General features: G+C 46.4%; 1 protein-coding gene across 6 annotated transcripts in view; it reads left to right on the top strand.

Annotated features, from left to right (window-relative positions):
• CPEB1 (cytoplasmic polyadenylation element binding protein 1) overlaps positions 1-17,956 on the top strand; it is an 80,350-nt gene that overhangs the window by 60,075 nt on the left and 2,319 nt on the right. For 5 of the 6 annotated variants that reach the window (XM_047796347.1, XM_047796343.1, XM_047796349.1 and 2 more), the window contains 8 exons: positions 3,840-4,066; positions 6,215-6,467; positions 9,072-9,185; positions 9,497-9,601; positions 10,464-10,600; positions 15,010-15,208; positions 16,489-16,583; positions 17,345-17,425. In XM_047796347.1, the coding sequence (XP_047652303.1) occupies positions 3,840-4,066; positions 6,215-6,467; positions 9,072-9,185; positions 9,497-9,601; positions 10,464-10,600; positions 15,010-15,208; positions 16,489-16,583; positions 17,345-17,425 (1,211 nt within the window). The remainder of the gene's footprint in view (positions 1-3,839; positions 4,067-6,214; positions 6,468-9,071; positions 9,186-9,496; positions 9,602-10,463; positions 10,601-15,009; positions 15,209-16,488; positions 16,584-17,344; positions 17,426-17,956) is intronic. The other variant, XM_047796345.1, reaches the window with a different exon arrangement.

Consider the following 17,956-nt stretch of genomic DNA (forward strand, 5'->3'; position numbering starts at 1 on the left):
ACTTCTGCCTCCATGGAAGGTTTTTCCATCAGAATGCTGCTTGCTCACGTGGAGGCTGCACAGTGTCCCAAGCCTCATCTACTGTCTACCTCTGGGTCATTCTTTTTGTTCATCCTTTCCAACTTCCTAGTCCTTTCCCTTCTCTGAAGATCTCAGTATCTAGTTTTTGTTTGTTTTAACCCCAGAGCCACTTACAGCTATGGGTCCCTTTAATGTCCTTATAGGTGACCTAGACAGTACTTTAGACTCCACATAGTCCACCTCAGCCACCTGTGGTCACACACCCTGGACCTTTTGGTCTTCAGAACTGTCTTCTCTGTGCTTCCTCCTCCTGTTTCTCCTGTCTGTCCCCCTCCTCTGGTAGCTGCCAGCACGTGGCCATTGCTGTTCTCCATTGCTTCCAGTCTCTTGACTCTCTCCTGTCTTCTACTTGTAGTACATGACCTGCTCTTCTTCAACTCTGTTGCTGGTACCTTCAACTCTGTTGTCGATTTCCTCCTTCAAAACCTCTTTGGAAAAAACCCATGGTCCTGTATGGGTCCAGGGTGTATCCAGATCACCCATATCTGATTTATTTCATTTTACTTTTTTTAAATTTTTAATTTTTTTTATTTTTGCTTTTTGGGGCCACACCCACAGGATATGTAGATTCCCAAGCTAGAGGTCTAATCAGAGCTACAGCTGCCAGCCTACACCACAGCCACAGCCACGCCAGATCCGAGCCATGTCTGTGACCTACACCACAGGTCACAGCAATGCCAGATCCTTAACTCACTGAGCGAGGCCAGGGATTGAACCCACAACCTCATGGTTCCTAGTTGGATTCGTTTCCACTGCGCCACAACAGGAACTCCTTGCTTTATTTCATTTCATTTTATTTTATTTTAGCCACACCTGAGGCTTGTGGAAGCTTCCCAGTCAGGGGTTGAACCTGCCCCACAATTATGGCCTGTGCCACAACCGTGGCAACACCAGATCCTTAACAAACTGCTCCACAAGAGAACTTCCACCCACGTCTGATTTACTAATCAGTCTCTCACTGGGTGCTGGGTACCCATGTAATCTTATCTAGTGTCCCTGGTCAGCCTCCTTGGCTGTCCCCACAACAGCTGACCACTGTCTCCCACTTACCTGTAGGATAAAATCTGAACACTCTTAAGTTGCTTTTCAAAGCTCTTTATGGGAGTTCCCACATGGCGTGGTGGTTAACGAATCCGACTAGCAACCATGAGGTTGCGGGTTCGGTCCCTGCCCCTGCTCAGTGGGTTAACGATCCGGAGTTGCCGTGAGCTGTGGTGTAGATTGCAGATGCGGCTCGGATCCCGCGTTGCTGTGGCTCTGGTGTAGGCCGGAGACTACAGCTCCGATTCGACCCCTAGCCTGGGAACCTCCATATGCCGCGGGAGTGGCCCAAGAAATAGCAAAAAGACAAAAAAAAAAAAAAAAAACTCTTTATGATTTGATTGTTACCTCGTGATTCACCATCCTAAGCTTGTTTTTGTAAAATGTGAAGATGAGTCCTCTAGGGCAGTGGTACTGCTTTTAAGATCAATATGGATGATCTGTTAGTTTTCACAGTGTTTTTCTTACCACATTTTGCAGCACCAAGGAGGAGCCTGGAATAAATCTTCACACCTCCTGCCTTCTCAGGGCGTGAGTTCTAGGGGCTTGGACTTTGAGTGTGTCAGGAGTATTGAGACAGGAGTTTGTCAGGAGTATTGAGAAATTTGGCAGAGATTTATTGGTAAGTGTCAGAATCCAAGTTTAGACAGACAGTTTCAGCATATGGTTAAGTGCTTGTGCTGGGAAACTGCTTTGAAAGGCCTAGTTAAAAGACTGTTTTCTTAAAAAAATGAAGTAAAACTCCTTGCTGAAGATGGTATAGCTCCCCACTCCCCAACACACAAACATGTAAGACTGGCTAGAATTAAATAGATCAACCCTTGGGGTTCCCTTTGTGGCTCAGTGGTTAACGAACCCGATCAGGATCCATGAGGATGCAGGTTCAATCCCTGGCCTTGCTCAGTGGGTTAAAGATCTGGTGTTGCCGTGAGCTGTGCACACATTCAGTCACAGACACAGCTTGGATCCCACATTGCTGTGGCTGTGGTGTAGGCCAGCAGCCGTAGCTGAGATTTGACCCCTAGCCTGGGAACCTCCATGTGCAGTGTGGCCCTAAAAAGCAAAAAAATAAAATAAAAAATAAAATAAAGGACCAACCCTGATGACTGTTGGCCAGTGCTTGGAGGGACTGAAGCTCATCAGTGCTGCTGGGAGTGTGAAATGGTACATGCAACAGGTTTCATAAAAATTAAGGGTAAATAAACATGATAAAATAAACAAATACATACACATGATTCCCCTGCATTAAACAAAGAGTTAAGGCTACACCTACCATGTCTTAGTCTAAGAAGGAAGTCATTGGCTAAAGGAGAGTGGACTGGTCTGATTTTGCACGTAGGCTCAGTTGTGAACAGCATCCCCTGAAAGCATGCTTTCACTCTGATTTCATGCTTAGAGAGGTTTATTCCTGCCTCTTGAGACTCACTACAGCCCCAGCCAGACATTCAGACTACTTGGACCCTGAGAGGAAACAGCTCTGGTGACCTGTGTTCCACTCAGTTACTAGTGAGTAATTGTGAGATGGAGCCAGTCACAGCCACCATTTATTGAGCACTTTCACACTAAACACATTATTTTGGTTTTGCCTCACAGCGCTTTTGAGGTGGGTATTTTCCCCTTTCTGCAGATGAAAAAAAAAATCGGATTAATAAAGCTTCTCACCTAGCCTTGGCACTGCTATAGCTCCATGGCCAAAACCCCCTCTACACCCACCTCATGGATAAAAGAGTGTTATTCTTTGCTTTGGATTCCTTCTTTCCCCAAGGTCAAATGTGGAAAAAGGCTGCTCTCTTCTGCTGTCCAGTTTGCCTCCCTTATCTTTCCTGGCCTCTGCTTTACTCTTTTTTGATGGTTAATATTTAAATATTTATTGTGTGCAGGGCACTGCTGTGCTGAGTACTTTCCATCTGCTATCTTGATTATTGAACTCTCTTGACAATGTTATGATGTAGTTGGTATTCCATCCAAGATGCCATGAGAAAATGGAGACTCAGAGAGCTTCCCAGAGCACGTAGTCATGTAAAGGTGGTGTCAGACCCAGGGTTTCATCCCAACATTGTCTTAAACCAGACCAGGCTTAACTACAGTGTCATTCTGCTTCCATCCTAAATGTGTGAAATCCAGGAATGCATAGGAGAGAGTGCATGTGCTAGAATTTTGCATGAAGAAACCTCTCAGATGAGAAGCATGTTCATGCTCTACCAGACTTATGGGGTATGGCATGAAATTCTGTCTTTTAGCTGTATAGTGTTAGAAAGGTGAGGGTTTAATAAACACATGGTAGGCTGCATGGAAGGAGTATGGTTTGGGCTTCCTAATTGTGCTGAAAGTATCTCCTATAGCAGCATGGGTGTGTGTATCTGGACATTAATAGGACCTGTGATAAGGGTCCCCAGTGGCACAGTTTTCCCAAATGCTAACACTGACCCTGAAGCCTGGTTGGCAGAGAGCTGGAGTTTAGCTGCTCCTGTCACAGCAGGAACTCTGGTCCTCAGAAAGCCATCTTGTTCCTGCTTCCAAAGGGCCCTCGGTGGCCAGTGTCAGTACTAGATATGTATCTCCTCGTTACACTCTTAGCTGTGGTTCTGTCGTGCTTTTCGGTGGTCGTGGTGTGGTATAGCTTGTTGGGTGGCTGAGGGAGTAAAAGGAAGGGCTATTGGCTGGGAGGAAAACTAAGAGGTCATGAGATTTTCTTTTTTTTCCCCCCCTCTTCCTAGTACTGAGCATGCTCCACAACCCACTGGGCAATGTCCTGGGGAAACCCCCCTTGAGCTTCCTGCCTCTGGACCCCCTTGGATCTGACTTGGTGGACAAGTTTCCAGCACCCTCAGTTAGACGATCCCGCCTGGACACCCGGCCCATCTTGGACTCCCGTTCTAGCAGCCCCTCTGACTCAGATACCAGTGGCTTCAGCTCTGGATCAGATCATCTCTCAGATTTGATTGTATGTAATTTGTTGGGGAGTGGGGTCGGGACAGCAAGTGAGCTTGAGTGGGATGCGAGTCCACTAGAATGCTGGGAGTGGAATGATGGGGGGGTATGGAGGCCACGTGGACAGGTGTAGAACTTCCCATCCTCAACGGAATAGAGGATGCTTTGTATACCTATTATACCCATTGGGTGGTACATTTCAGGACCTGAGTGGAGGCTTCTTTGCCAGTTACTGCAGGAGCTAATGGGAAACAGTTTCAGAAGTAAATGTGGGAGTCCTGGCATTGTACTGTTTCTTGACCTACATGGGTATTTTCTTTAACCTTTAAACAGCGTCATTTATGTACCTTTATGTATGATACCTCAGATTTTTTAACTGATGATTTAAAAAATCACACGTTAGGAGTTCTGTGGTTCAGTGGGTTAAGGATCGATCCAGCATTGTCACTACAGCGTCTTGGGTCACTGCTGTGGTACGGGTTCGATTCCTAGCCCGAGAACTTCCACATGCTAGGGGTGAAGCCAAAAAAAGAGAGAGAAAGAAATAAAAGTCACATATTAGGGAGTTCCCCTCGTGGCGCAGTGGTTAACGAATCCAACTAGGAACCATGAGGTTGCGGGTTCGATCCCTGGCCCTGCTCAGTGGGTTAAGGATCTGGCATTGCCGTGAGCTGTGGTGTAGGTTGCAGATGCGGCTCAGATCCCGCGTTGCTGTGGCTCTGGCGTAGGCCAGCGGCTACAGCTCTGATTAGACCCCCTAGCCTGGAAACCTCCATATGCCGTGGGAAGTGACCCTAGAAAAAAGGGGGGAAAAAAGACAAAAATCACATATTAGTAATCTGTGGGTCTAGGGTTTAATCCAAATCTTACTGACTCTAGCTCCTATATTGTTTTTCACAGACCCACGCCAGTGAAACTCTCAGAGGCCATGATGAATCTATGAAATAATGCCTCAGAGTTCATTTCCACATCTCCTCCTCTGTATCTACAGCTGTGTGTGACATGAGTGACATTCATTCCAAATGGAGTTGGCAGGTGGCTTAGAATAGAGGAGGAATAGGGCATAGCAGAAGTAAATATATAGGAATGGCAGCAAGAAATCATCCTAAAGTAAAATACAATTTCAGGTGCCTTCTGAGCCTGGCTTCTCTATTACCAACCCCCCGAACTGACTGTTAAGTTAATAGAATGGTTTATTCCCCTGCCCTCTTTTCTTCCATATTCAAGACTGGCAACATTCATAGCATAACTTCTTAGGTCCCACTTTGCCCCCCAGTCAGTCTGTTCTAGAATGTGAAAGCTGGCATTGGTATCCCCTCTGCTCATTGGTTGTGTGTTCAGGCTGTATTTTCAGGATGGTAACCATAAGCGTGTCCCTTTGACTCTCTGGGCTGCTGTTTATTCCTTATAAATGGAATTAGATAAGTTGCTTCTAATTTTGTTTGTTCTTTTAGATGGGGCTCAGTCTTGGGAATTTACCACATAATCAGTTTTAATATTTGGGGATTTTGTGTAAAGAACTGTCTCAGATACCCCACCCCAAAGTCTTACTGATGAGAGGGTATGGACAGACAACCCACAGAAGAGGAAATAGAGGCAGTGTTTGAACTTATAGGAAATATTCTGTTGAATAATTACCTTTATTTTTGATAACGTGGTATCATTTTTACCCACTTGAATTAGTAGAATTTAAAGCCTTGTAGTGAAATTCATGTTCTCATCCATTTCTGATAGAACAAAAGAACCCTCATAGACGGTATTTTGACTTCCTGCATCTGTGAATCTGACCAGAGAACATACAGAATATGAAGCAGCTACAACTTAAAGTTTTTATTTATAATCCTGAAAACTTGAAAGTATCTAACTGTTTAACAGTAGGGGAAAAGGTCTGCGAAGTGTGGCTTACTCCCTAAATAGCATATCATAAACAATTTAAAAATGATTATGAAGACTGGTGATGTGGGGAAAAAACTGAATTGGGGAGAAAAGAATTTGTTTAAATTATGATGTAAGCACAACTAATCTTAAAAATGCATAGGAGGAAAATCTAAAAGACACTATATCAAAATGCTAAATGGAATTTTTCATACTTTCTGTAGTGTGATTATTTTATAACAAAACTGTCCTTTAAAAACCTATATCTTCCTCTTTCCTTCCCTAGTCAAGCCTCCGAATTTCCCCTCCCCTGCCCTTCCTGTCTCTGACAGGGGGTGGTCCCAGAGACCCTTTAAAGATGGGAGTTGGGTCCCGGATGGACCAAGAGCAAGCTGCTCTGGCTGCAGTCACTCCTTCCCCAACCAGTGCATCAAAGAGATGGCCAGGAGCTTCTGTGTGGCCATCCTGGGACCTCCTCGAAGCTCCCAAAGACCCCTTCAGCATAGAGAGAGAGGCCAGGCTACACAGGCAAGCTGCAGGTGAGTGTGTCTGTGGGCATGTGGGAGGCCTGAGGCCTCATTCTGGGGCAGAGAGTAAGTGACCTCAGTTCACAGACCGGTATACTATCCAGAAGAAGACTCGATTGCATGGTGCAGTCTGCATCTGCAAAGAAGGGTCTGTTCTGATGAGTTTGTGCTAATGGGGACAAACTTGGGAACTTCTTTGAGGCTGAACAGAGAGAAGCAGGTAACTTGGAACACAGGGTGCTCATTAAGGACTGGATCCATCTTTCACTTATTCTCTTCCACAGAGATTGTACACCCCTGTGGCCTTTGATTCTTTTCATGAGTGGATGTCTTCAAGAGAAACACTAGAAATGGTGCTTAGAATTTTTACTGTCCCGGAGTTCCCGTCGTGGCGCAGTGGTTAACGAATCCGACTAGGAACCATGAGGTTGTGGGTTCGGTCCCTGCCCTTGCTCAGTGGGTTAACGATCCGGCTTTGCCGTGAGCTGTGGTGTAGGTTGCAGACGTGGCTCGGATCCCGCGTTGCTGTGGCTCTGGCGTAGGCCGGTGGCTACAGCTCCGATTCAACCCCTAGCCTGGGAACCTCCATATGCCGCGGAAGCGGCCCAAAGAAATAGCCAAAAAAAAAAAGACCAAAAAAAAAAAAGAATTTTGACTGTCCCCTCCCCACTTCTGAGTCGAAGACATGTCAGGAAAAACACTGCACTCTCTTCCCCAGGGCTTTCTGATTGGTAAACATGGGGAGACACTGGGAGGTGGGTAGTCGGTTTGTCAACTTCCAAAGTAAGGGATGTCCCAAGATTTACTGGTCTCTCAGGAACCTTGTGTCGTTTAAATTAACTTAAATACATATTAAATCTGTTCTTCATCTTACACCGGTTCTTGGAAGCAAATGCAGATGAGTCATTTTTTACTAGTGCTTCAGGGAGGTGCTCACTGACCACTGTTCTCAGATTCTGGAGTTGGTGATTGAATGCTGAGTTTCTCCGTTCCATTTGTTCCATAGGTTTCAGCATGTCTGTCTGTGTATTCAGAGCTAGCCCTGATCTCATTCTCCCCTAATAGTGCTGCTACCCTGTTCACTCAATGGTTTCGTCAGCCTGACTTTGTACTTTCTCTGCTGCCGTTGTTTTCTTACGAGGTGACAGGACCATCCTTTTGGATGAGACCGTTATATCCACTTCTGTTTACAAAATATTGCTGATGGTGCCTAATTTCTTGCTGTAGCAACACAGTAGGCCTGTGCCTTTTAGAGAATGGCCTTTCGTGTCTTTGTCCTGAATGAAAATGATGGTTCATTTCATTGGCTATCTCTCTGCTCCAGTGCTGGAGGAGGAGAGTGAAGCAGACAAGGACTGGCCAGTCCCCACTGGGGTCAGTCTCTGGTGTGGAAGGGCGCAGACTGAGTGGGGACATGATTAAAGACTGGTATGAGGGAGGGCTGGACTGGTCACCAAGAACAGTGAGGCCTCTAGGAGCTGTCAGTGCAGGCCAAACAGAAGACAGTTTCTCCTCTGTATAGCAACAAAGCGTTTCTTAACAAGATGTTTGAGTCAGAGTCAGGGAAACTTCACAGTGGGTTTTGACAAACTTGGGATTAGTTTACACAGGAAGCTGAGGGGTTGGGAGGGAAGATCCATTATCTCAAGCGCTGGCATCAGGAAAGGCCCAGTGTCTCAGTGTATCGTAAGGGTAGCTCTGAAAATGATGGGGCATGGTTCTGACTTGAAACAGGTGGACATTTTGTCTTAGTGGGTTGCTGGTGGTGGTTCTCACTGGCAGTGCCCTAACATCTCTGACTGATAAGTTCAGAGGCAAGGCAGGGACACAGTAGAACGTTCCTCACTTGAACATTTGAAGAGAAGGTCCATTTGACGCAACCTAAGCCTCGAGGATGCTGTATACAGTATGGCTCTGTTTTACCTTCAGGCCCAAGCACACTTTGTTTTATTGAGCTTCACTAATACTGCTTTTTTTTTTTTTTTTTTTTTTTTTACAAATTGGAGGTTTGTGGCAACCCTGTGTTGTCAGATAACGGTTAGCATTTTTTAGTGATAAAGTATATTTTAATTAAGGTAGATTACATTGTATTTTACACATAATTCTTTTGCACACTTAATAGATTACAGTGTAATGTAATTTTTATATGTACTAGGAAACCAAAAAATTTGTATGACCTGCTTTATTGTGATACTCATTTTATTGTGGTGATTTGGAGTAAAACCCTGCAATATCTCTGAGGTATCCCTATGGCTATAAATTTAAATTCATTAGTATTGTAAGCAGTGTCTTCATAAAGATGCTTTCTGGTTAGCATACCAGTTACATGTTTGGAAATAGCTTGGGTTGTGGTTTTCCCCCTGCACATTCGGTTTGCTCTTCCTCTCAGTTTTAGTGGGGGTAGAACTAGTGAATTAGGGTTACCATATTGGGCTGACTGGTTTGGTGAGGTGTAAGATTTCTTGCCTTTCAAAAGAGCTGATCATGGGTGTTCTCCCAGGCAGCCAGGCTAGGACTGTGGCCTCTCTGCTCCTGCCTGGACAAGTTCACCCCAGAGAAGGACAGTCACTTTGTTGATTCTCTGACCCCTGTTTTTCTCTTTGTCTTCTACCAAAGCTGTGAATGAAGCCACCTGTACCTGGAGTGGCCAGCTTCCTCCCCGGAACTATAAGAACCCCATCTACTCTTGCAAGGTGTTCCTAGGAGGTGTTCCTTGGGATATTACGGAAGGTGAGCCCTGAGACCTTCTGCTTCAAGTGTTTGAAGGTGGGGCATGTCTTTGAGGAGCATGGAACTTGGACTTGAGGTCAGGAACTGAACCTTTGCTTGGGCACAGGGTATTATAGGAACATCCGTGAAGGGAGAGGTACATTTCATAGACTCCTACAGGGCTCACACTTACACTTGTTGCCTGAGACCAGAGGTCACTTCTGAGTTGTCAAAGAGGATGAGCCTGGGAGAACACTGGTGGCCCTATGTTGCTGCCTTCCTGGGGAAGATGGTGGCCCCAGTTTCTGCCATTCTTTCCCATCTCGTTGCAGCTGGATTGGTTAACACCTTCCGTGTTTTTGGCTCTTTGAGTGTGGAGTGGCCTGGTAAGGATGGCAAGCACCCCCGGTGTCCTCCCAAAGGTAATACGCCTAAAGGTAATAAAGACATGGTAGGCGCTGTTTTCCCTCCCTTGTACGTCACTGCACTGAGGGATGCTGGGATGTCACAGCTGCATGCTGGTAACATGGTTTGGGCACTTGAGAGCACAGAACTTTCAGCTGTCAGCACTTCTCCTCAACCTGCACATCCCTGTTTCTTTGACCTAGTACTCCATCTCTCCAGACCCACACTGCAGCTGGAGCTGCCTCTGACACTGCCTGGTGCACTTCCTTCCCAACCTGAAACAGCAGTTCCTTTCCTCTCAGAATGAGGTGTCTGAAAAGCTTTCCTGTCTTTTCTGCCCAGTTAGGTTGTTGCCCGACCTAATTCAGGGATCCCTTTGGAGTTAGCAGGAATGAGGATCAAGCATCTGATTCCTCACTGGTCTGAAATGAGATCCCTTCCCTGTAGAAAGGAGCAGATGCTATTTTCACTCTGCCCCACCTTCGCTGAGAATGTTCCAGCAACCTGAACCAGTGGTCTAACTAGGCTTTTAAAGGAACACCTCCATCCCCTGGCCACAGATCTGTCATTGCTCCTGTCCCTAGGAAGGCCAGGCTCGCTGACCCAAACATGCTGTGTGTTGTGGGAGAGAGACAGTGTGGTCTTGGTGGGATCCTCTGCTCTACTTTGCCAGTCCCTTGTCCTTACCAGGGTGGGAAGCAGTCTGCTTCTCCCTCCCTTGGCCAGGTATCCAGCACAGCCAGTGCTTTCATTTAGCGAGACTGCAGGAGTAGGACAGAACTGTATCTTACACACAAGCCATCTTTCTCGGCAGAAACTCCCTGCTGTGAAATCAAGGCTGAGGAGTCGTCGCCTGAGGGATGTTAATGCAGTTTCTCCTTCCATTGGGAATAGGGTATGTGTATCTGGTCTTCGAACTAGAGAAGTCTGTCCGGGCCTTGCTTCAGGCTTGTTCTCGTGACTCACTGAACCCAGATGGCCTGAGTGAATATTACTTCAAGATGTCCAGCCGGAGGATGCGCTGCAAGGAGGTGAGTTGGCACAGCATCTTTCTGGACTGGTAATTGGCACATGAGACAGTGGATTTCGTGGGGTGGGTGGATACACACACAGGCTGCAGGTTAAGTATTCCTACTGAGGCAAGAGGGCTGTTCTTCTTGCCTCACAGTAAATACAACAACAGTCTCTCGGTTACATTAAAACCACTACCACCATGGACCTGAATGGTATGCGTGTGCTTCTGCCTGTGGAGATCAAACTCTCTCTCATCTCGTATTTTCCTCTTCTTATTCTGGCCAACACTTCCGTCCCAAACCTGTCATCTTAGAAATGAAATTGAAAATAGCAACTTTCTCAGCTTGGCCTTAACTGATAATCTCCAGTCATTTCTCCCTAGTCCTGCCTTCAGGCTGTGCCTTCTGACCTCTACCAGGCTGGGGTGGGTGTATCCCTCTTTAGCCCACATCCACCCATGGATCACTTCTTCACTTCCATTCAGGGCGTCATTAGTGTGTAGTTCTCTCCCGATGATTCTCTGTGCACCTTTTCTGGCAATAACTGTGTGTGCCCTCTGCATTGTGGGTCTCTAGCTAGAGTCACCCTACCTGGGAGCCTCTTTGCATGTTCTTGGACTAAGTCCGTTTCTGTGGAGCTTCAGAAGCTCCACTTTTTATGATACTAAGTGAAGTATGTCAGAGAAAGACAAATATATGGTCTCACTTCTGTGTGGAATCTAAAAAATAGTACAAGTGAACTTATTCATGAAACAGAAACAGACTCACAGACATAGAAAACAAACTTGTGGTTACCAAAGGGGATGGAGTGAGGAGAGAGAAATTAAGAGTTTGAGATTAACACATACACACTATTGTGTATAAACTAGATAATCAACAAGGACCTACTGTATAGCACAAGGAACTCTACTCAATATTCTGTAATAACCTATATGGGAAAGAAATCTGAAAAAGAATATGTATATATATATATATATATATATATATATATATATGTATAACTGAAGCACTTTGCTGTACATCTGCAACTAACACAACATTATATCAACTATACTTCAATTAAAACAAATAAATAAAACACAGTAGAAAGTGAGACATTCACAGCACAATGTACTGTTAGAAGGAGCAAGGAGCAGAGAGATCTGTGGTTCCAGGAGAGCCCTGATTTATAAAACTTGATTCACACATACCTTCTCAGCGGCGTCTGGGGAGAGTGCTGCTTCTTCCCTGCTTTTGGCTAACTGAGGCTGCCAGCACCCTCCACTGCAGCACAGCAAGTGCTGAGTGCTGTGCAGCCACCGCACGGAGCCAGAGCCCACTGGGCCGTTTCACAAGTTAGAGCCATCACCACATTCAGGAAAGTCATTTAAAAAAAAAGAAAAAAGAATCTCTGTTTTAACCAAGTTCTCCAAGTGGTCCTAGTGGTGGTGTTTGAGAACCATTTGTCCATGGAAATTTTGAACTCAGGAGTACATGTTACTTTTAAAGATTTGATTCCAGAGTACTTTTTTTTTTTTTTGTATTTTTAGGGCCACACCTGCAGTATATGGAAGTTCCCAGGCTAGGGGTCAAATTGGAGCTACAGCTGAAGGCCTGCACCACAGTCACAGCAATGCCAAATCTGAGCCGAGTCTGCAACCTACACCATACCTCATGGCAACACCGGATCCTTAACCCACTGAGCAAGGCTAAGGATCAAACCTGCTATCTCATGGATTCTAGTCAGATTCTTTTCTGCTGAGCTGCAACGGGAACTCCCCAGAGTACATTACTTTTGTGATATTGGACTAGACATTTAGTATCTCTGAAAATTCATTTCCTCATCTTTAAAAAAATGGGGAATCGAAATGCTTATTTTAGTAAAGAGACCAGCAGTTGCCAGGGTAATGGGGGAGGGAAGGATGACTAGACAGCACACAGAGGATTTTAAGGATGGTGAAAACACTCTCTATGATACCATGATGGTAGATACAGGCCATTATACCCATAGAGTTACAGGGGTACAACAAACACCAAGTGTGAACCCTAAAGTAAACCATGGATTTGGGATGATGATGTATCTGTGTAGGCTACCTGATTTTAACAAAGGTACCACTCCTCAGGGTGTTGAAAGTGAGGGAGGCTGTGCATGTGTAGGGGGCAGGAAGTATATAGGAAACTCCACATTTTCAGCTCAGTTTTGCTGTGAATCTAAAACTGCTCTTGGAGTTCCCGTCATGGCGCAGCAGAGATGAATCCGACTAGGAACCATGAGGTTGCGGGTTCCATCCCTGGCCTCACTCAGTGGGTCAAGGATCAAGTGCTGCCATGAGCTGTGGTATAGGTTGCAGATGCAGCTCAGATCCCACATTGCTGTGGCGTAGGCCAGCAGCTGTAGCTCCGATCAGACCCCTAGCCTGGGATCTTCCATATGCCGTGGGTGTGGCCCTAAAAAACAAAAAAAAAAAACAAAAAAAAAAGGAGGAGGTCCCATCATGGTGCAGTGGTTAACGAATCCGACTAGGAACCATGAAGTTGCAGGTTTGATCCCTGGCCTCGCTCAGTGGGTTAACAATCTGGCATTGCTGTGAGCTGTGGTGTAGGTGGCATATGTGGCTTGGATCCTGTGTTTCTGTGGCTCTGGCGTAGGCTGGCAGCTACAGCTCCGATTAGACCCCTAGCCTGGGAACCTCCATATGCCGCGGGAGCGGCCCAAGAAATGGCAAAAAGACAAAAAAAAGAAAAAAAAAGGAAAGTCTATTAAAATCTGTAGGGTAAGGGGAAGAAAACGCCCATTTTATTGAGATGGTCACATTTGATTTAAAATAAATAATCCATATAACAAAGCTGGTTCTTTGTTTTACAGGTGTTTCCTGGTGTTAGTTCACGTTTTGTCCTCTGGCAGTGACCTACGGCTTCCCTACCCTCTCTCCTTTCTTGCTGCGTGGAGCTCATGCAGTCATCCCACCTTAGGATATTCTAGGACTTTTCCCCTGTCCCCTGCCTCCACAGGGAGAGGCTGCTGTTACACTGACCACTGCAGGTCAGTGCCCCTGCAGATGCCTTCCTGGCTCCTAGTCCCTCATCACCTTGCGGTGTTTTAGTGTCCTTCTTTGATGCGTAGACTGTAGGCTGCCATGGTTCTCACACCTCTCTGACCCTGTATGTCCTTCGTGTTCACCCTCTGCACCACCAGTGTAGTCAGTGTTTGAGTCCCCCCGTTGCTTTCCCATATCAGACAAATTACTCACTTCTGTGGCTCTGCTCGAAGCTTTAGACCCAGACTCACCTCTAGTCTCAGGTCCTACATGAACACCACTTCCTGTGGGGCCTTTCTTTGAGATGTCCTCATGAACTCTTCTGTTTAGTGTAAGAAAAAGCTTGGAAAGCTTGATGGCCCTTGGGATGTGGACCAAGATTGGGATACTTTCCCATGGGAGTGGAAAAAAAGCAAAAGGGGCTTTTTCATCTTCTGGTGAAATTGGCTTCCCCTGGAAACTTGTGCCAGGCTTTCTCATCCCAAGGTCATCTAGGTGCATAAGCCAGCAGTCTGATTCTTCCTTGTTTTCCCACCGTGCCCCAGATGGTCTGAATTCTGCAGATTCTCCTGATGAAGGATCTTCTTGGTCTTGATCTGTTCTGTGCCCAGTGCTACCAGCCTTCTCCAGTCTTCACCATCTGTCCTCTGAACTACTGTTTTGCCTCCTTGTTGGTTTCTGCCTCAAAGCTCTTCCTGTCTTGAGACATTTTGTTAAGAAAAAAAAAAAAGTCTTCACATATTAATCTTCTAAAACATTTACTGATCATCTGTCAACTCACTTTATTCTGGAGCCTTCTGCCTGCTATGCCAGATGTTGTTCTAGGCTCGGGACTCGGAGACAAAGGACATGGTCACCTCCTGTCCTAGTGTTACTCTGCTCTGCGATCTCCTGTGTGTGACTTTCCACACTGCTTCTCTCCATTTATTCCCACTGCTCCTGGCACAAGCCTTCTAATGTGTACATGAGGCCAGTAACCATCTCATACAGGTACCTTAAGCATCCCCAAGATCCTGTCCTGTCACTTTTCTGAATTCTTCCTGTCCCAAGGAATGTAGACCCTGCTCTCTGTTCATCAGGTTCCCATGGTCCTTTGGAACCACACAGTTGAAGGTTGCGATGGAGTGCTAGGTTTCTGGGTATGACAGTTTGAGACTCTTTTGCTTACTTTCCAGGATGAGTGACCACTGTTCTACCATTTAGTTTTACCATATTGGACACAAAGACTCAGTAAATTTCAAGTTTAGCTATGTTGGGGTGAGGGTGGCTTGCTGAATGCCTGTGTACCTGGGGCTGCACTTTCTCACCTGTCCTATGGGTCTCAGTAGTCCCAGCTTAGCATCTCCAGAGCAGGTGCCTCCCTGTCTCTAGCTTCCTGCCAGGGCTAATTTATCTTTGGGTGGCTTTCAGGTACAAGTGATCCCCTGGGTCTTGGCTGACAGCAACTTTGTTCGGAGCCCATCTCAGAGACTTGACCCCAGCAGGACGGTGTTTGTCGGTGCCCTGCATGGAATGCTCAATGCTGAGGCCCTGGCAGCCATTCTGAACGACCTATTTGGTGGTGTGGTGTATGCTGGGATTGACACTGATAAGCACAAGTATCCCATTGGTAAGTGTCCCACTTTTGTTTGGGAAAGCTTGGCAGCCCCTGGGATATAGAACAAGCTTATGATACCTCCCCATGGGAATGGAGGGAGCAGCCTGACCCAGGTCTGCAGATCAGCATATACTAGCAGCAGAGCATCTTTTCCTAGATAAGCCACCAGTACTGATCCCTCTGCACCCATACTTCTCTCCTACCTCCCTTGAAGGGGAAACATTGGTAGGAGCACTACAGGAGGTGATAGGTGGTGGAAGTGAGACAGGAACTTTGGTTAGAGGCTCCGAGTTCACAGCCAAACCCTTCTGGCACAGACAGCAAGTAATAAGTATTTCACTAAAAGGTCAGGATTCTGGTGAACCTGCCTGGTTTCCTTTATTAAGAGTTTTTGAAAAACAGCCTTTTCTAGGGTCAGAGACCAGGTCAGGCTGAAGGAGGACTCTGGGTGACTCGGGCAACAGAAGGTAGTCATGGCCTATGCAGTCCTAGTGTAGGAGAGTCTGGGGCTTAATCACTGGATTTTTGGCCCCCCTGAAGAAGGAGGTCAGTTCCTCAGTCGTGGCAGAATAATCTCAGTGGTGGGGTTCGGAGGTGGAGCAGGGCCTGAACATCCTGATCAACACATGGCTAACCCACCTTCCCACACACTTTGTTGGCCACCCACACCGAATCTGGTCAGGAAGGAGCACTGTGTGCTCGCCTGTGCTGCTCCGCAGATTGAGAACAGGGACTTCAGAGGTGGCACTTGGCAGAATGCAACTGCTTCCGGCTCCCTTGCTAGGTCTGTGGAGGGAGTACCTCCAGGCCAGGGGGGCTTTGATGGCTGGGCCTGCCTTCAGAAGGGTATCCTATTTGCATCTTGCTTTCCACTCTGAACCCTTTTAACATACCTGTGCATCTACACGGAGTCTCTTCCCTCCCGCTTACGGTCAGCAAATCCTTTGCCAGTTCCCAAGGGGCTAGTGCCTTAGAGGTCTACAGCTGTAGTGTCTGATACAGTCCCACCAGCTAAATGTGACTCTGTGCTTGAAATGTGCCTAGTGCTATAGGTTGAAATGATAATATTTTGGATGTATATAAATAGTATATTTAAAGAAAATATATTATTAAAATTAATTCCACTACATTATTTTCACTTAAATTGGCTAGTAGAAAACTTAAAATTACCTAAGTAGCCCACATTATAGTTCTGTTGGACAGCACGGCATTTAGGAACAGGGTTTCCTGAGTGTTGACAAGTGGCACTTGGTAGAATTTGGGTAGAAGGTAAGTTTTTCTGTTTTTCCTAGGGTCTGGACGTGTGACTTTCAATAACCAACGTAGTTACCTGAAAGCAGTCAGTGCTGCTTTCGTGGAGATCAAAACCACCAAGTTCACCAAGAAGGTGAGTGGGCTGGTCCATACGCTCACTCTGGGCCATCGAGAGGGATCTGAGCCAGCTACTCCTGGGGCCGTTCTGAGATGGACACTGTCTCTGTGTTGCGTGTGCTCTGGGGAATGAGCCAAGCCACTGAGGACACACTTGGGGTAGGGTTGAGATTGAGCCTAGTCCTGGTTTGCTCTGGAGGACTGTTGCTGTAGCACTTGACCAGCAGTGTGAGATAACCTGATGTGCATCCTCTGATTGCTTACTTGTTGCTGGATGGTGGAGTGCTGGGGTCCATTTTGCTGACCAGGCAGTAATATGTGTGCCTCTCACTTTTGGATATCTGCTGTTGAAGATCTCTGTATTCTGCATTTAAGTCTCTCTAGGCCTCCTTTAAAACAGGAAACACCAGAGTTCCTGTTGTGGCTCAGTGGTTAACGAATCTGACTAGGAACCATGAGGTTGCGGGTTTGATCCCTGGCCTCGCTCAGTGGGTTAAGGATCTGGTGTTGCCGTGAGCTGTGGTGTAGGTCACAAATGCGGCTTGGATCCCACGTTGCTGTGGCTCTGGTGTAGGTTGGTGGCTACAGCTCCGATTAGACCCCTAGCCTGGGAACCTCCATATGCTGAGGGTGCGGCCCTAGAAAAGATGAAAAAAGAAACAAAAACCACAGGAAAAACCCTGTATTCATATGGATAGCCCATAGCATTCTCTCTTCTCTGACCCATTTAGCTTCCTGGTGAGAACCATCTTCATTATCTTATTTTACTTTGTGCAGGTTCAGATTGACCCCTACCTAGAAGATTCTCTGTGTCATATCTGCAGTTCTCAGCCTGGTCCTTTCTTCTGTCGTGATCAGGTGAGTCCCCTGGGCACTTGAGATGTCTGTAAAGCCCCCGCCCTCAATTTAAGATTGTCTTGCCACATTCGTCACATGGAATGTTGAAGATCTAGTGGTTGTCTGAGAGCAGAGAAGACGCAGCAGTAATGTTTGCTGATGGTCAGTCCAGAGACACACTTGGCCCAGAGCTGTCAGGAAAGCTCATTGAGTCTTGATGCTTCAGCTGTTTCCTTGCCTGGGAGGTTGGTGTACAGTATTGGCACTAGTGCTAATAGGTGGTGTTTGAGGGTGATAGGCGCCCAGGTGGGTGTAGTCAGCAGTACCTACAAGCCAAGCACTGTTGTTCTAACTGTAAAGCCTTCTCGATTGATTTTCCCCTTTGCAAGGAAGCCTTCTTGATTTACTTCTGAACCTCTGGACTGTTTTGATATTTGTACCTATTTGTACTCACAGTTGTCAGAAGCAGGCAGAAAGCAGCACAATAGTTTTTGTTGAGTATTTCTGGGTGAGAGCACAGATCTGGATGCATTCAGACAGTGCTTCTCATAC

The sequence above is a fragment of the Phacochoerus africanus genome, chromosome 9, assembly GCF_016906955.1.
Source record: "Phacochoerus africanus isolate WHEZ1 chromosome 9, ROS_Pafr_v1, whole genome shotgun sequence".
In the NCBI taxonomy this organism is placed as follows: domain Eukaryota; kingdom Metazoa; phylum Chordata; class Mammalia; order Artiodactyla; family Suidae; genus Phacochoerus; species Phacochoerus africanus.